General features: G+C 36.0%; 1 protein-coding gene across 1 annotated transcript in view; it reads left to right on the forward strand.

Moving 5' to 3' along the window:
* The window catches only part of SOX5 (SRY-box transcription factor 5), a 399232-nt gene that overhangs the window by 172387 nt on the left and 206550 nt on the right, over positions 1–20295 (forward strand). Inside the window, exons 4-5 of the mRNA XM_027129433.1 lie at positions 9439–9525; positions 17996–18168. Coding sequence (XP_026985234.1) covers positions 9439–9525; positions 17996–18168 — 260 coding nt within the window. The remainder of the gene's footprint in view (positions 1–9438; positions 9526–17995; positions 18169–20295) is intronic.

Below are 20295 nucleotides of genomic sequence, written 5' to 3' on the forward strand. Positions count from 1 at the left end.
CTCCCACCTCAGAGGCACAGGCCTGGCACCCCGCCGGCTCACCAAGACCCTGTCAGCTACCCAGCTGTTGGGAAGTCTGAGGTCTTCTGCCAGCGTTCAGTAGGTGTTCTTTAGGAGTTGTTCCACATGTAGATGTATTCCTGATGTATTTGTGGGGAGGAAGGTGATCTCCACATCTTACTCCTCTGCCATCTTGAAGGTCTCCTCCACTTGTTCCTTTTTAAATGAAAATGGTTTTGACACGTTGATTTTTTTGCTGTTTTGTATATTGGGGGTTCACAGCAAGTCTTACCTTACACAACTTTGTATCATTGTTGTTTAGATTATATTTAAGCTTGTGAACATTAAATGCCATTTTGCAAATAAAACTATTGTATTTTCTCATCTAAAATTACTCTAAAAATGACACAATCCAAAATCCATGAAAGGTTATGAGAGACCAAATATAACAAGTTGTTAAGGCAGATGGACTACTTTGATTGAGAAGGCTGTGTGCAAATTTAGATATATGATTTTAAGGAAATCAAAGGATTTTTTCTTAATTTTAAAATCTGATGTTCTGTATTAGAACATAAAAATATAATTTGAGTTATAAGTAGCTTTTCAGCTCAGCTGTTCGACTACCTGAATATCACAATTTCTGATTTATCATATGAATCATGTCAGTTTTTATTGTTCATATCTTTTCAGGCCTCTGGCAAGCTGAGATTGCGATTTGTTTTCACATATGTTGTGATAGAGAAGATTCAGGATGTGTAGTGGTTTAGCATCAGGCTGTATGCACTTTAATTCTCACTTCCAGTGGTAAAACATTCTGTCATATTTTTAAAGTATTGGAATTCTCATTCTAATGTATGTTAAGTGGTTTTCTATTTCTATACTTTTTGTATCTCCTTTATCATCTCTACTACCCACCTTCCCAATTATAAACAATAACAAAATTCTACAAATATGATCATTAATTTTTGTTTTCAGCATAGTCTAGATATCTAATTAAATGGATGATTTTCTGAATATAATCTTACAGTAGGATAATTGCTTCATTTATAATTCAAATACATATTTAGGTAATTCTTTTCTTAAATATATCAGTAGTTATATATAATATGCTTAGATCTATGTTTCTTTACTAAACTGTGATATGGTTAAGCTATCTTAAACTTTTCCTGTTTGTTTATAAATTTGTCTTCTGAAATTAAGACTTCATTTGCCTTAAATATTCCTGATTCTCATATACCATTTGCTATAATTTAGTTCTTATGACTTGTCTTCTATTTTTCTTTCTTCTTCTATCTCACATATATGCAGTTGAGAAATACTGTTTCAAATAAAACATATGGAAAATAACAGATGTATTACAGTTGGTCTCTGAGAAAGTTGGCTATTTGCTGGATGAAATAGTCTTGAGAATCTTTTGTTGGAAATATTTTAACTGTTATAAATTGACTATTAATTGATACCGTCATGAACACCTTCCTCCCAATTTTCTGTCAAGTTGCCTTTGCTTTCCTATTGTACCCCTCTTGCCTTAGTAACCTTTTTTCTTCCTCCTACTCTCCACTCTCACCCCTCTAATTGTGACTAATGGCTAGAACCTAATACACATTTCACCACCCACACTTTGCTGACAACATAAATTATTTGGATAAAGATGGACAATATTCATTAGCTGTGTGTGCACTTTACTGAAAGAGCCTTACACAGGAGTGCCACACTTTCCCATTTTTATTAAAAGTTAAAATGCTTTTCCTGTCTTGGGGGTTGGGGTGAGTTAGCCATGATAGAGGACAGGGCTACAGTGCTAATAAATAAAAATAATAAGTATTACCGCTGGTTGAATGACCCTGGGAAAAGAGCACTACAAAGCTATTTGTTGTTCCCTTTCACTTGTCAACAGCACTGGCTTAAAAGCTTTAGCCATTGTTGAGGACCTTACAGAACCCTTGGAAAGTTAGAAAGACAACGGTCAAAAAAGAAACTCAGGCAAAGATTAGTTGAGTATTTTTGTATTTCTGTGCTGTTTTGGGGCAATTCATATATTAACCTAATGGAAGTGACAACAGTCTTTGTCCCTCTTACTACTACAGCTCTTTCAATGTCATCTTTATTGACATGAACCAACTGAAAAATTCATAGGAATGACAGATAAACCAGTGAAACTAAGGGTTATGAATCATTTTCATAAAAATGTGTAGAGGTAGAACTATTACCCTTTGATGCGGCTTTTGATTTCTAGGTAGTTATAGTGATGGGCAAAGTGAAGCATATGTATATACTCTTCATTTGGATTTTAACATAAATCTCTTGGGTTGTTGTATACTAAGTTGTAGTTGTAATGTTAGTCAAACTTTTTAAATGTTACTGTGTGCCCAGCACTGTCTTAAGCACTTTACATAAATTATTTCATTTAATTCTTTTGACAATAGTATAAGTATAGTTATTATCCCCTTTTATAGACGAGTAAATTGAAGCATAGAGAGGTTAAATTACTTGCCAAAGGTCACAAAATTAGTCATAGTAAGTGATGGAGTCATGTTGTATGATGTTAAGTTTTTTTTTACATTTAGTAGCAAAACAGAGATTTTGTACATGAGAAAAAAACTCTTTGAAATTCCTTTTTGAAATGCTGCCCTGAAATTACTTATGTTATTTTTTTCTGGGATCTAATATTTAACACAAGAAAAAAACAGAGTGTTTTAGTCTATGCAAGGAAATGCACTTGCTTTCTGAGTGATGGAGTGGATAAAACTAGGAGAGTTTCATAAGTCTGTCTCTTAATGGATATTTTGTGTAGGAAATATAGAGCCATCTTTTGAGGAGAAAACCCAAGTTTATTGATATGTAGCAGTTATAGCATATTGATTTTTTTTTTTTTTTGCGGTACGCGGGCCTCTCGCTGTTGTGGCCTCTCCCGTTGCGGAGCACAGGCTCCGGACGCGCAGGCTCAGCGGCCATGGCTCATGGGCCCAGCTGCCTCGCGGCATGTGGGATCCTCCCGGACCGGGGCACGAACCCGTGTCCCCTGCATCGGCAGGGGGACTCTCAACCATTGCGCCACCAGGGAAGCCCCTAGCATATTGATTATGGTATATTAAATCATGTAATGAAAAAATATTCTTCTAAAATATGGTATAAGATTGGATATAATTGAACAGGTGTGTTAACAGTTATAGCCTGTACATTGAGAAAATTTAAGCCTGTGGGTAATGATTTAGATATTGCAATATTCCAAAAACCAGTTGCACATTAAAAATTTCAAAACTTGAGTCAGCAGGCCAAAGAATTTTTTTTTCTCTTAACCAAGCTCTTATTAAATTTCAAGTGGAAACAAAGAAATATTTTGGCACTACTAAAAGTAAAGTATTTCTAGAGCTTAATTCATTTCAGGATGATTACATATAAAATGAGGCTTATTGAAATCCTAATGCTTTGGAATTTCAGATGTGTTTCTATTGTGTGTTGTGGTGTGTGTTATTTTTTAACATTTCCTAGAAGAACTTGATGTTTCCAGTAGCGGACTAGCTGTAGTGCTTGGCTAATGAGACTATTACAAGGCCTTCTGGTCTTCAGTGCCCAGATCCACTCCAGATATGTAGAAGTTTTTATATTACTAACATTGCATTGTTTGATATTTGCCCCCAAGTGTTGTCTAGACATGCAGCTATTGTCAACATGAATTGAACTCTTACTGGTATATGATTTCCAGATTTAGCCCAACCTTCCCCTCAAAAATAATCTTATTATCAGTAATTGAATAAGTAAATAGCAAGACTGTAATTAGCTTTTTGAAGAAAACTATAGTTAGCCAAGTGTACTAACTAACATTTATAACTAACTATTCTATATTTTCATGGGAGCCATCAAGTGAAAGCTTCCAAGGGGAGAATATTGAATTAACAGTACCTAATTCTAACCGACGTTCACCACCCAGACCACCTATCATCTAATTATTGTCTAAAACTAGATGAGGTGAATAAAACTGGACTAACATTTTACTTTTGAAAAGTTTGACTCTTTATTAAAAGAACTTATCGCGGTGCGTGGTATATGGAAAAGAACGCTAAACTAGGAGTTAGGCTTCAAGTGCTGCCTTCATCATTAATTAGATTTATTATCTTAGGCAAGTTGTAACCTTAAGTTAGATTTTCAGTCTGTAAAATGAAGAGTTTGGTCTAGTTATTACCCAACTTGGATTGAGCAAAACAGTCATCTCCCAACACTAGTTTCCTTGGTCAAATACGTAATCCATAACTCACGTAAAGATTGACGGTCTGTTAACACATAAAGTGGTCTAAATCTTGTAAGAAAAAGAAATGTCAATTTGTTTAATGTTAATTAGATTTACACGACAGTGGAATGCTTATTTTATTTGTTTGCTTTAGTGTTACTTGTAACCAAGCAATTTATGTTGGTTGGTTACAAGTAAACCAACCAACATAAATTTATGTCCAGTATATGTTTTAGTAAATTAGTTTTGTGGAATGCTTATCTAAATGTTATCTAAAGCTCCTTCCAGGTTTAAAATGCTGATTCTATGATATGAATAATCGACACATGCTTTTACTTCTTGACTTTGAAGGAGGTATTAGTATATTTTTGACGTTCAGCCATATTGTTGTTCCTTCCAAAAGAAAACTTTCATCCCTAAATGTGCACCCTATCACATGTCAGGAATAACACAGCTTAGTTTAAGCCACAAAATTAAAGTATAAACAGTGGTAGATTTGGTATGACCTAACTCCTGGGACTTTGTTTAAAAAGTCACATATTATACATACATATTTTTTGCTTGTTCGATTTTTTCAATGAGCTCTGCCACTGCAGCTCAAGGGAGATTAAGGAAAAAAAAACCCTACATAAACACAAAGCAAAAACCTGAGCCTGTGTGTAAAGCTACTGCACTGGAGCGAATGTGGTTTAATTCTTGGCACTGGGAGCTTGTTGGAGAATTACAATATGTTGGCATGAGTCTCTGGGTTGGGTCTCATTGTTCCAGATGAGGGAGTCAGTCTTAAGGGTGTTTGGCACTGAAGGGAAAAAGGAGTGAGAGTTATAGGGAATGAGCAGGCCCTAAAGAGGCAGGATGCTGTTGTAACAATGGCTGGCACAGTTAGGGGGGCCATTCACTGGTGGGGATTGCCATAGGCATTGATGTGAAGAACGATATGTGAGTAAAAGAGGCAAGGGTAAGAAGGGAAAAGCAAGCAAACATATCAAAAGGGTCCTGATGGCAGGAAGAGACAAAAGTAATCCAGTTAGAGTCATCTTCCTGTTAATGGATTGACTGATAACTTTCATTTCTCTCTAATTTATCTTACAGCTTATTTCTTAATATTTATTTTATTTTCTCTTTAAAAATAGATATGCATTTACCTTACCCCTAAAAAGACAAATTCTGTAATTAAGAGGCCTTGGTTTTGTATTCCATCTGTGCTACTTTCTGACTAGGTGATGCTGGGCCTTGGTTTTCGTACTGAGCCTTGGTTTTCTCATCTGCAAAATGGATATAATGATAATATACAACATTGACAAATTATTGTATCTGACAGCATTCTGTAAACTGAAATGCCATGCAAATAATAATAACTATTATTATCTGTCATGCTTATTTTAATATAGAGAGCTCTAGCTTTAATTTTAATGATAATCATGATACTCCAATGCTTGGGAGAAGTAAATCTCAGGAGACTCTTTAAAGTGTTTAAAGTAAAACTATGACACATCTTAACATGAAAATAATGGATAATCCAGAATTTGAACATTTGGGAATAACTGTATGTCCAGAAACATACCATACTCACAGTTTAAAATACAATTCTACATGTATTTTTTTTAAATCACATCTTAGAAAGTGGAATATTTAATAGATAACTACTATCTCTTTTACTCCATAAGCGCTGAAGTAGCAGTTACATAATTGTGTCAGATTTTACTTTAATCATATTCACACGTTAATGAACAGGTATATTATAAATATTGAGATTTTGCCATTTGATCTTTCACGGTTTTAATCATTTATATTCTATGGGATCTTTACCATTTTCAGAGAAATTCAGTCATTGGGACATGTCCATTTATTGTGATCATTATTGTGAGATCATTTCATACCACTTCTTCATGAACTACCAGTGGAAATAAATTCAAACAGTAGCAGTTGTAGAATATTGAACATGGATTTGCTTAAAGCTCTTTGTTTTACAGTAATTCAGACAGAGAGGTAAAGTAGGTGAAAAGATATGCTTTTGGTCCCCCTGAGCTAGATAGTGTTAAAGTCCTGGTGAGAATGCATATTGTTTGACTTATAGCCCAATAGTCCTTCCACCTTATGAATGCATTTTCATTTCAATGCATATATCTGCTATATGGTCATAGGTTTTCCTTAAATCATCCAAAATTCTAAAGTTCAAAGTCATATAGTGGGACTACCTCCTGAACATATTGAAAATTGTAAGGAATCTTGGCTTTTAATCTCATCATGCTGCCCATAGGTACATGTTACCCTGGGACATTCAATTTATCCTTTCAAATGTTTACTTCGTCCATCCACTGGAGTTAATAACAATAGTTATTTCTGACTGTCCATGGCTGTTTTGCAGGTGAAATGCAGTAATGTGTGTGTACTAAAAAGAGCAAAGGCTTTGGGATCCAGTCAGTTGAACTTAGCTCCGTATTAGGCAAGTCACGATATTTCTCAAAGCTTTGGTTTCTTAATGGTGAAACAGACATACCAATATCTAATTCAGGGGATTATTATGAGAAGTTTGAGATACCACATGTAAAGGACCTGGTACACTGTTTCTCACTTAACCCTCAAAATGGCAGCTATCATTATCGTCATCAATAAGAGACTTAGGAATTTGTAGGGAAAAAAATAAACCTTAGTCCAGGACTCAGCTCTGCCCATTACATACGGTGAAACCTCAAACAAATCCTTTTCTTCGTTTGGTCTTTTTCTTAACCTGAAAGATGGATATAATAACACAATCTGAGTCTTCAGATTTTTGCTTTGATTAAATGAGAGAATACAGGTAAAAGCATCTAGCGTAGCTCCTGGCACACAGGCTGTTCAATAAACGTCTATTGAATCTGAGTTTAAACCTCATCCAAATTGCAAGTATTATTGTCTTTATTCATCCACAGGCATGACAACCCTGAGTTAGATATATTTCTGATTTTACATCTTGCAAATTACTTGGTCTTAAAGAAGTTATTCATTTTTTTCTGTAGTGTATGTTAAAAGTCAGGTACTTGAAAAAAACTGGCTTTGTATGAGAGCCTCCTATCTTTATGCAAGTTAATAAAGAGGCCAGGAATGTTGTGCAGGTTTCAGAAATCTGGCGGCTGTTTCTTTAACTCTGCAACTTAGACAGAAGACTTCTGTTTCTTTATGAGCACACTACAGTGAATATTTTGTCTAGCTGCAGGGGAAAAGCTTTGTCATGGACTTTGCAGACAATAGCCTTAAAAGTAAAATGGTCTGCTTTTGGTGCCGGGAGGTTCAGGGGCCTATTGTTAGTGCACAATGGATTTCTATTGCTGCATTCCTGCTTTGCAAGGTTTGTTAGCTTTTAATGACTGACGGTACTCTACTGCAAATACCATATTGGTTGGACCCTGTTTACATGCGACTCAAGAATTTCTGTAGAGTGCTGGAAAAAAGAAACAGTGGTATTTGTTTGACCTACTCTGATAAGGTTTAAAAAATGATTTCACTCACCAAGTGTTTACTGCGAACGTAGAAACATTGGCTATCCCTGCAGAAGTATTTTAAAGTTACTTGTAAAGCCTCAGTGAACAGAAATATTGATTACAGTAAGAAGAGATTTAATGCATTTTATTACTCAGAATTGTCATTACCATTTTCAAAACAATGTGGTATAGAAATAGGGATATTTTAAGAAAAAGTAAAATCTTTAGGATCTTTTTTCCTTAAATGTGAAAAAATAGAAAGGTATATTTTGTTACAAACGAAAAAAAAAACATTTCACACATTCCATGTAAATGTGCACATAGTAATTGTGGGGTGTGTGTGTGTATATGTACACACTATACATACAGGCTATGTGAAGAAGTCATCATTCAGAGCTTTTCACTATTTTATTTTCCCCAAGTTTTTGACATCTGAAAAAGAAGCAATCCACACTGCCACAGTTTTTCCAAAGAAAATTTCACCTTCCATTCGTTGAAAACTCCACGCAGGCTTTGTGACTCTGATAGCTGATGTCTTTAAGATGAGGGCCTGAGAAAAGTAGATAGCATTAGCCAAGATGATGCTGAAGACGCTTTAAAATGCATTTTATTGTGGGGAAAATTAACGCTTTTCTAATAATCTTAGGGTCTCTAGGCCAGACTGTCCCTTTGATAAGTTAACATGTACTCCCTTTATGCTCCTAGTAGGGGGTAAACAAATGTCTGAACAAACACAAATACGCATAAACACCAATGTGGAGAATGGCAGTGTGTGTCTTCGATCCAGATAATAAGTGTGGGTATTGTTATTTAGATGGAGCATACTGGGACACTTATCTTTTAGTACACACCATTTTCTAACTGAATGCAGTGCTAATCGTGGGATTGAAAGCCATTGTAATTGTGTACCCATCTAAATGCTGACAAGAATATAAAATTACATTATTTGGAACTGAGTTTGATGTTTCAGAGTTTTATTAGCATTTATATTTACTTATACATTAAAATTCAACACAAAAGGAGAGATCAAAAACATGTGACATATAGAAACAAATGTCAGACCACCACATAACCCTGCTGTCTAAAATCTGTGTGTCCTGTCTTAATACAGGACATTTTAAAAGAGTGTGATACAAATCTGAAATAAGCAAATAATAAGTTTCCATTATAGGCATTACTTACTTGTCTGGATTCTGCAATCTTTGTAAAGCTTCTTTTACACCAACTCTTTTTTATATGTTCACGGTACTGGCAAATCTTTCCACAGTGTGCTAACCACCACACGATGTTAAACACATATTATGAAGTGGATGTAATTGTAAACACACAGAGGGACATAATTACATGTAGCAGATTTAAGAGCTAATTCTTTGCCTTTTTTTTACTCTGCATTTTATCAACATAATTATTTTTTGACTGCAGACTAACACCCTGAAATTGACAAGCATCCATCATAGCAGGAATTTGTTCACCAAATTGGAAAACAATGAACTGCAGGTTTATATGTACCCATTGTCATAAAGAATTAGTACAGCTTTGTTCCACAAGAGGAAAAAGCTAATGATTTTGAAACAGCAGGTGACAAAACACATTCTTTTTTTCTTCCCCTGTTATCAGTTTGTTGATGAAGTCATTATGAACTGGGACCAGGGTAGGGATGGCCTTCTTTTTAGCAGATAGACTTTTAATGAGCTTCGTTATAAAGATAGTCACATTGATTTGCTTACCTGTTTTTATTTCTTTACTTAGAAACCCCCAGTATTGAAAAGCTACTGTCAAAGGACTGGAAAGACAAGCTTCTTGCAATGGGATCAGGGAACTTTGGTGAAATAAAAGGTAATATGTTTGCAATTATTTTGATCTAAAATGTACCGAAGTGAATCTGATATTTAGAAATATTAGTGGTGATAAAGTACTTCTGCCCCCATGCACTCTGTCTTTGGTGTTTCTTCCTTCTAGCTTGAAAAGGGATGTACAGTGGTTCTTATTTTCTCTCTGTGCCTTATAATAGTATGTTTTTTTTAACAGAATAACCCCACTGTATCTTTAACAGTATTTGATTTTCATCTTTTTTTTTAAATTTTAAATGACTTACTTTATAAGTACAAATGTATCTACAGCAGGGTTAAAAACTGTATGAGATGATTTTATACATTCTACATATTAGAAGTATGAATATACGTAATCTCCTCTTAAAACCAGGAATGACAAAGGGAGAAGGTTTAATTCCTCATATAAAAATAAAATCAAGTGGTGCTTTCAATTAATTAAAAAGTGTGTTTTCTCAGAGCATAGCAGGCAATCTATGGTTTTCTATTTGTTGCCAATAGGACACTTTTGAATCTGAGTTCTAAAGGATTAATTTTAAGGAAAAACTACTTATTAATATTAATATATTTTGTTATATATTACTCTGTATATCTTTGATAGAGGCTGAATATATATTTTAAATATCACCAGATTTATATTGATATACATGTAGAAATCTGTGTGTAAATAACTTTTTTGCATATGTGTGTATGTGCAAGTGTTCTCCCACTGAGAGGCAGTCATCTCTCTTAAGGCTTTACTACATCAGAGCATCCTGGAGAAGGGCAAAGCACAAATCAGTCTTCTCAAATGTTTGACTTACGTGATGTCAGCATCTCTGTTTGGGAAACTTCCATAAAATGTTTGCTTGAGTATCTCACTTTTCATCCATATATTTGGAGTTTACATATATTCAGGCTATGATTAGGTGTGAATGAGTGGTGAGAGAATGAATTCCTGCTAATCAGCAAATTAAGTAACCAGAACCTATAATGGAATGAAATTCAAACAAGTAATAATTAATATCCCTTAAAGAGCTTGAAGACAAAGTTTAAAGAGAACAGAAAAGTTTCATTTTCTGAGGCAGCAAGTCCTCTATTTTGTTGGATTTTAACCCATTTGCACCTGAGATGCAGGATGTATTCTCCAAGGTTCTTTATTCTCCTGTGACCTGGGTAATAACTGAGAGCAGAGCAGAGAAGACCGTCTGTTCCAAGCCTTGTGATCTCATTCCATTGGAGGACAAACATTTTTCCCTCCCTCCTTTTCCTCACAAGTCTAACTTAAAAGCAGCAACAGCAGTGATGATAAGCTTAGAGGAAAGAAGCTCAGCTGTCCTTTCAGGCTTGCCTGTGGGGCTAGTTCAGGAAGCTACAGTACAGTCACAAAAGAAGTTTCTGTCTTTAATTTTGAGTTTTTTAAGCTTCACATTCAGAGCACAAGTTTAGTTATTGTCCTCTGGTTCTGTTCAAAAAGCTGTTTTCTGATGCATTTAAAAGCAACTGTAGATCTTTCTTCTGTTGGGGGCATGGTTGTTAGGTGCTCGGATCAGGTTTGGCAGAAAACTGGAGGAAAAAAGCGCTGGGTTACTTTTCCTATTGACTGCCCGTGACAGTTGCAATTACTATCCATTGTTCATAGGTGGCTCGAAAGTGGAGAGGATACAATAGTGTGTTGCCCTCTGGGGGGAAATGAATTTGACTTAATGGTTCTTGGGTGGGGGGCGGTCAGACCCTATGATTATGTGCTGCCCAGGAATGTGGTTTTCATACCACCTCAGACGAAGTTAGTTAAGAACAATAGCCCAGCTCTTTGGCCTCTGTTTTTTATGAGGCAGATAAAGGTGTAAGTCTCACGTATGCGTAGGCTGTTTTCAGTCAGGGTAGGGAAGGATAAGCATGACCTTTTTTTTAAATCTGAAAATATGAACTTATTCAATTATTAGATAATTTATTACTGATAATCCAGAGCAATGTATCTGAGTAGAACCTTTGTATATATTAGGATGTTTACAGCCTTTACAGCATTTACTGAGTCTTCTTGTGGATTGAAACTCTTCTCCTCCATTTACACTGGTCAGTTTTCACTTAACTTTTAATTAGTTCCAGGAAACATGAGTGAGTGAATGAATGCATGCGTGTGTGTGTGTGTGTGTGTGTGTGTGTGTCCATTCTTGAATATCTAAGACCACAGCCAAGTAAGGGCAGAGCTCAGTTCCTAAGTGCTGGCTTCAAGTTGCTGTGAGTGAATTACTTTCAGCGCATTTGGACAAAGATTAAACTTACAGCTTGGCAAAATTCAACGAAGTGTTTCTTACTATTACTATTGAAAAAGTGAAAATGATAAACTTTTAAAAAGAGGAGAAATAAATAGCATTTGGTCTGGATAGTTTAGCTGTCAATAAAGAGTTGTCATACGCACTTAAAGTCAATCTCATTTTTCAAGAAACAGTGTGAGTTAGGAAAGGTCACCCATTTCTGAAAGCATAAAATTATTTTTCATGTTAGATTAGAATTTAGACCATTTTATGGTCTGGTACTTTGGAAATGTGAAGTAATTAGGTTTTAAAGTTACATTAGAAACAATTCTCTAAAAAAACACACACAAAAGTACACTGGATTCAGTTTTCCAGAACAAAAGAGTTTGACTAAAAAGGTCTACCGATAGCAAACAGTCAATATATGTTATAAACTGATTAGATGACTACAGACATAATTTGTTTCTTCTTCTCTCATCAGCCGTATAGTGTAACTGGCCATTTACAGAGGTTTCTTTGCCCTTATCTATAGCAGAAGCACTGAGTAATGGTTGTGTGAAAGATGAAGAAATACATTTTATAGGCTCATAGTTACTGAGAAGGGAAAAAACAGTGCCTGCACTCCACTTGGCAGCCAGTAGCATCACACATTGTTTCAGCTAGCATGAAATTCCATTACACTGAAGGTCATTGCATTGGCACGTCACCTGAGGACAGTATCTGGGGATCCATGGCAGCTTTGACTAATCTAAACAGATCGTCTGTTTTTCAACAAAGCCATTGCAAAATGTGTATTTTACTGACTTAAATTTATTTGTAAAATTATAACAAAAATATCTTCATGCAAAATTCTCTTAAAATATTTCTGTTTTGTTCAGGTTATAAAAGCAGGGCATTGTTTGAGAGGTTTTCTGAGTAGGGCACTCAGAAAAGCCTAGATCAGTTTCTCTACCTGCCTTGTTTGAAGAATTCTTCAGAGCCTTGTTTCTTTCCCATTGGTATCCCAGGTAGACCCTTCTCACCCTGCTCAGAATGCATTAATTTAGGCCAGTAAAGTGTTATATCTGGTATTAAGGAAAATGCCAGTTGTAGTCGGTATAATAAAAAATTGGCTCTTTTTGAAAGCTATAATTTTGTTCTTTCTAGAAGATGGGACATAAAGGCAAACACCAAACAGCTCTAGAATGCCAATAATGGATTCAAGTAAATAATCCATTCCACAATACTATGGTCTTTCAGAACTCATGAATTAAAGTCATGCTATGTAGATTCAACACGAGGATGAAAGTAGATCCCCTCTTAGGTGACATAACGTTTTGAGATGAAGGAGATATGGAGATTTAGTATATGGCTTGAAAGAGATGATTCTGTTTAAATAACATTAGACGATTTGAAAATAAGCAGGCTTGGAACAGGAATCAGGTCCCAGGTAATAATCTAGTAAGAGGTATCCTTGGATTTTTATAAATTTAAAACATGGAAACTAAAATCTCAGCATTTAGATATGTAAGGGTTTGTATAACTTTGAAAGCTGTTTTAAACCCATTCTTTTAAAAGTCCAGTAACTATTTAAGAAACACATGGTTTGCTAATTACCTTGTGACTGTTTCATTTGTGCATTTTATATATATATATATATATATATATATTTCTTCACATTTTTTCAGAGGGGTTGGAAATGTTGATTATTTTCTGAGGGAACTGTTGTATCTGGAATTTGTTTAACATAAGAGTCAGCCATAAGGAAGGTACATAACATATAGTCATTTACTTCTAAATAAAGTAAATGTTTAATGTTTTTAATCTACTAAGCTTGTTTTATAGTTCCTTGTAGTTGCTTATGAGTAATGTTTTCACTTTTTGTAAAAACTATTTCATAAGAACTGAAGAAGGACTACTGGGGCACAGAATATAAATTTTTAAAATAAGTTTGGCAGTGTCTATAAAAGCAGAAAGTGACTTTATGTTTTCTGCAAATCAGTTACTTGCTCTGTCTTGGGAAGCCAGAGTCCTCATGCCAGTGTATAAACACAACAAGCGATGGGAAGAGACCAATCAGCCACTGGCTCTCATTGATTTGTATATTGATAATCCAGTTCACCAGTTAAGAAGTTATAGGGCTTCCCTGGTGGCGCAGTGGTTGAGAGTCCGCCTGCCGATGCAGGGGACACGGGTTCGTGCCCCAGTCTGGGAGGATCCCACGTGCCGCGGAGCGGCTGGGCCCGTGAGCCATGGCCTCTGAGCCTGCGCGTCCGGAGCCTGTGCTCCGCAACGGGAGAGGCCACAACAGTGAGAGGCCCATGTACCGCAAAAAAAACAAAACAAACAAACAAACAAAAGAGAAGTTATATATACCTTTTACAGCAGGCACTTAATAATGCATATTTTAAGCAGATACTCTTGCGTATTTAATCTAGGGTTTATATTTGAAAATAAAAATATTCTCTCCTCAACATTTTTCTCATTTAAAAATACATTCATTCATTTAACAAGTATTCATCTGTCCGAGGGTTGTGAAGATCCTAAAATTAAAATAATTATAAAACCATTGTTTTTTCTTGTAGATGTGGACTCCAAAGCTTATGCTATCCAGATCATTGGATAATAGAATTTACCTAAAACCTTTTCCTCTTTTAAATTAACATTTCTCTTACTAGGGAAGCATGATGTAGTTAAAAAGATTTGGTGTCTTGTTGCCCTGATTCTCTCAAAGACTTGTGGAAATGAGGTTACCTCTTTTGGTTTATTTCCTCATCCTCTCATTTAAAAACAGTTGCATTGATTACATGCCTGTTTATGTACAGCCACTTTGCTAACGTCCTTTACAAAATTATTGTAACAGTCATTTTATTCCTATTTTATGTAGGAAGAAATTGAGTCTCAGAAAGAGAGATTAATTATCCCAAACCACGTGCTTTAGTTGTGACAGGGTCAAGATGTGACTCTAATTCTGTCTGCCTTCAAAGCCTGTGCTCTCTACATGATGCTTGGTAGTCCGTCTTAGCAAAGTTGGAATGGGTGATCTCTAAAATCCTTTAAAACATGAAAACATATTCAGACCCACCACAGCTAGATGAAGAGTCCTCTGAGATGCACCCATCGTTAGCCTGCCTCCATGGTGAACTTTCCTTGTAGACTATCTAGCTTACTGTAGGCCCAAGGTTTGGAACCCAGTACGTATTTGATGAATGGATGACCAAGAAATGCCATGTTTCGAGATGGCTATTATTAACTACATTCCAGTCTCTAAGGGCAGTAAATTGAATGTGATATTAAAAACAAAACAAAACAAAGCTGTTTTTTTACATTTTAAGTACAATACCCAAGTAAGCGGATGGAATAATCTTGGGAAAAGGTTATAAAATTACAATCTCCATTAAAAGGTAGACATTTGTAGTAAGAAATTGTATAGAACCATACTTTTTAAAAAAGGTAAGAACGACCCTTGCTTTCACCGTACAAATGGTAATGCACACGTCTTGTTCGTAACGTCCCAGAAACAAAATATCCAGCCATGGGGTAACAATGGTAAAGATCACAGCTACTTTTCAGTTGTTCCATTTCATTCTGATAGTCGACCTTAAAACTGATAGCTTTCACGGGAATTTCCTGGCAGTCCAGTGGTAAAGACTTGGTGCTTTCACTGCCAGGGAACTCCCGCAAGTCAAGCGGTGCAGCTAAAAAAAAAAACCTGATAGCTTTCCATAGTACATATATTTTAAAATCCAAGCCAAAGTCCACCTTTTAAGATATTGAAGCAAAAAGCATTGAACTATTTTTTCAAAATAAATTACAGAAATCGGAAAGAAGGTAAGAATATTTATCGTATTAGCAGTGTACACTAGAATATCAATTTATCCTGTCATGTAATACATGATTGCATTCCTTATGTAATTTTAATAGATTCCAACTTCTAAGAGTATCTATATTGCAGTAAAGGATATATAACTAAATTTTATCAAAGTTTGATTGCATTTGTTGTCAATGAGAAAGACCAATGCACAGATGTTTGTAAGTTAGATAACTTAAATATTCCTTTGATGAAATAGAATAATGCCATTCATACCTTCTGATGAGGGGGTCTGACTTTTACTCTAGTTGGATAAGACTGCCATTGAGAAAAGCTTTAGTTGTAAATTTAGAATAACTTAAATTTGTTTCTGTTCATTACATTTTCAGTTCATTCAACAAATACTGCTATCTGTCTTGCCATGTGCTATGTTCTGGAGATGTAATGGTAGCAAATGGAGTAGACAGATTTCTGCCCTTCTGGAGCTTACACTCTAGTAGAGGCATTTTCTTTTTTTTTTTTTTTTTCCAATTTTTTTTATTATTATTATTTTTTACACCTTTATTGGAGTATAATTGCTTTACATTGGTGTGTTAGTTGCTGCTGTATAACAAAGTGAATCAGCTATATGCATACATGTATCCCCATATCCCCACCCTCTTGCGTCTCCCTCCCACCCTCCCTATCCCACCCCTCTAGGTGGTGACAAAGCACCGAGCTGATTTCCCTGTGTTATGCGGCTGCTTGAGGCACTTTCATTAGGCAGAATTTTTAAAGGCAACGTAATGAATGACTTTTAGATCCTTCAGGTGGATTACCAGTTGAAAGCAACATCATTTCCATAAAAAATAATTAAACCAAGTCGAGTCCTGTCCAAATTATAACACTGATAATCTGAGGAACACCAACAATAAAAGAAAAAAAAACCATCCTGGCAAAGATTGACTGTTGCTTTGAATTAAATGTGTGGTAATTTTTTTGAGGGAAGAAACATAATCTCTAGTTTACTTTCAGCGTCAAAATTCTAGGACTTTTCCTTTCCTGAGTGACTCTTCCTTCCTTTTACTTTTCCTTTACTTATATCAAAACTCCCAGAGATTTACTGTGGATTTGATTGTAACTTCAAGCCATATATCTATTGCATTTTGGTAGAATAGAACAATACTGGGGAAATATAAGCTTCCAAAGATTTTTTCTTGTTATTTCAAATGTATTTGAAAGCATCCTTAACTTAAGTAATCCTAATAAGGGTTATTTATCTATTTGCATAGAATCATACATTATCACTCAATTAAGGACTCTTCTCTCATCTTAAGAAGTTTATTTATTTAATTCATTTAAGAAAAGGTTATGGGGTGCCTACTATGTGCTAGGCATTACTCTGGGGACATAGTATTAAACCAAAAAAGCTAGAATTCTGCTATCATGGAGTTTATACTCTACTGGGAGATTCAATAAATAAATATGTCAATAATGGTACAACATATGGTGCTAACGACTATAATCTTGGATTTAACTGTAATCTTGGGTGGCCATAATGTGATCAGTTAGTTTTCCAACTACATTTCATTATTTCATGAGAGCATAAATTTATATTCTCAAACTTGAATATTTTTTCTGCTAGCTATATTCTATTTTTGAAGAAAGCTTCTGAGTGGCATATGAGAAAACAGTCTAAAACGTGATTAACTAATAGAGTTTTCCTTTTTAAATGTAGAATTCCTTAATTCTGATTCTTCAGGATTCTCTTTTTAAGAAAAGAAGAATCGTATTACTGATAATAATACCCTTTGTCTCTTAATAATTGTCGTTATTAAATTTTCATGTTTTGTCTTGCCTCTTTGATTAAAAAAAAAAAAAAAAAACTACTTACGGGGCTTCCCAGGTGGCGCAGTGGTTGAGAGTCCGCCTGCCGATGCAGGGGACACGGGTTCGTGCCCCGGTCCGGGAAGATCCCACATGCCACGTAGCGTCTGGGCCTGTGAGCCATGGCCGCTGAGCCTGCGCGTCCGGAGCCTGTGCTCCGCAACGGTAGAGGCCACAACAGCGAGAGGCCCGTGTACCGCAAAAAAAAAAAAAAAAAACTACTTAGGGCCAAGAACTGTGTTTTAAGCCTCTTTTTATTTCCATCAAACCCCAGCTTAGAACATTAAGAATAATAAATGCTCAGCCAACAGTTTTTTATTTACTTATAAAAGGGGGAAAACAGCTACAGATTATTACTCATCATAAATAAAAACAATCAAAATATTTGTTCATCCTATTTTGTAATGAGTAAAGAGCCATCATTTTTTACTGTTGAGTTATAATCTAAAAGAGGGTAAGTATATGTTTGTGTGTCAAACCTTACTCATGTAATAATTCTCTATACACCAGAGTCATTGTCATCGAAAAACCACTCTCTTCTTATTTCTCTTTTCTTACGTGTTTTATTGCCATGTTATTTTCAGGGACTCCCGAAAGCCTCGCTGAGAAGGAGAGACAGCTCATGGGGATGATCAATCAGCTAACCAGTCTGCGAGAGCAGCTGTTGGCTGCCCATGATGAGCAGAAGAAACTGGCTGCCTCTCAGATTGAGAAACAGCGCCAGCAAATGGAGCTGGCCAAGCAGCAGCAAGAACAGGTGAGTGAGAACTAGAGAACACAGTCAGACTCCTCAGGTGTCGTTCTGCCTGCAGCATATAGGTCACTCTTGGAGGCAAACAAAGATCAGTAAAAGCTTCTCCCCCCTGCCTTGCCTAAGTAAATAAAAAGGCAAAACACCAAAGCAAGCAAAAAACTCATCTGAAAAAGCTTATTAACTATTTTAGTGGTACATAACTTGGAAGTGATTATAATCGAGGTGAAATTCATGAGCCCAGTACCAAAAAGAACCGTGGAGAGTCAAGAGACCATTTCCAGTCAGGGACATTAGGAAAGATTTCATTCAGCGTGTTTGGTGTGAACTTGGAAGGCTAGGTAGGATTCAACAAGTGAAGTCAATTTCCAATCATGGGGCAAGAGGTTTGGTTAGGAGGCTATTATGATCATCTAAATAAGGTGTGAGACTCTAAACCAGATAGGGTAATGACCATGGAGAAAGAGAAAGAAGGGATAAATAGGTGGAAGAATTATGGTCAGCTAAATTTTTTAAGTGGGCTAAAGAGAGAGGAAAAGCGTTGAGCCTGGGTAACAGGGAAGGTCAAGAGGAGGGCAGATTTGGAAAAGCAGGTGGTTTTATTATGCGGAATTAGAGCTGTCGTCAGGTTGTCCATCTGAAAGTATGTGAGAGAATAGAAATATCAATTAACAGTTTGGAAGAGAGGGCTGAGCCTCATTTCCTAGATTATCTACATAGAGATGGTAGTTTAAACCACTGGAGAAAGTCAGTTTCATTCATTTATTCAAAAAATAGTAATCAAGTGCTTCTTGTGTGCCAGGCACTGTGCTAACTACTGAAGTTACCTCAATTAACCAGAAAGACAAAGCCCCTAATTTCTAGCGGAAAGAGAGACAATTAACAAAGGAAAAGAAAAATTACCAAAATAACTTCAGAGAGTGATAAGTAATTTGAAAAAGTGTCATGAGAGTAATTTAATAAATATTGATTAATATGACAAGTTTGGGTTTTGCCATCTTAATTTGGGTGGTTGGATCTGCCAGTTAAGCTCAGATCTAAATGACCTATGACAGGCAGCGGTATTAATATCTAGGGCCAAGGTGTTTCATGCAGAGGAATGACAGGTTTATAGGCCTTAAATGAGAGTAGTGAGAAAATGGAAAGGAATTAAGGGAAGAGAGATCCTTGGGAGATGCTGGTGTATAGCCGGTAGGGAGAGGAAAACGAACATATCCAGAAGCAAGAAGCTACTAGAAGTCATTTAGATTCTCACTGTCAGCCTTTAAGCATGGGGCTTCTCTGGAGCTTTAGTAGCAGAAATCAGATAATAAGAATTGACATGTAGAAGAACGATGCATAGTGGGGAAATGGAGGTAATGCATAAGGAGTATTACTTAAAAGAGGCTTGGTAGTCATAGGAAGCAAAGACAGAAGGTGTCATAGGGTGAGCTTACATATAAAGATGGTACATCTTTTCTAGGACTAACTTAGTTTACCGTCCCATGTTCTGCGTTTAGTGCACTCACCGTCTTAAGTGGAGGAGGGCTGTTATTTAGTCAAGGGTACTTTTGTATCTACACAAATACTGCAAAACCTTCTAGACAGCTGTCAAAGTGTAAACTAGCAGAGTTGAAAGAGGTGGAGAAACATTCAGATTACATTTGAGGAGCCCTCCTTTTCTTCTGTTTACTTTTCTCTACTTGATGGTTCATCTCTGCTTGAAAGATGATATTTTTATTTTTAATGAAATGCGTCACCATCTTCCTTAAGTATATATTTAGCCTGTTATTGGAGATGGCGCTTATTCCTCTTGCTCTACCCCTGTGATGAAACAGCTCAGAATGATTGCCCATGACAGTCTAGAAGAACACCACTCTTTTCTTGTTCATAACCCTCGATACCTTCAGACATCTGAATTCAGAAGATCCTAGGAGCCTCTGCAACTGGAACTTAGATGGGGATATTTCTTTGTAGGGAATCCATACTTCGATGGGCCTGAGGGCATGCTTGTCCTAAAAAATCTGAGCAATTACTAATGGAGAGCAAGGTTCCTGACTTTCTCTTTCACACTCTGGCCCATCCTCAAATATCATCAGCAGATTCTAGAATTTTTTACTTACTCTGACATTCTCCTTAGAACTTCAGAAATCC

The sequence above is a fragment of the Aethalodelphis obliquidens genome, unplaced genomic scaffold, assembly GCF_003676395.1.
Source record: "Aethalodelphis obliquidens isolate GAN/ISIS:26980383/991018 unplaced genomic scaffold, ASM367639v1 scaffold36, whole genome shotgun sequence".
Classification (NCBI taxonomy): Eukaryota; Metazoa; Chordata; class Mammalia; order Artiodactyla; family Delphinidae; genus Aethalodelphis; species Aethalodelphis obliquidens.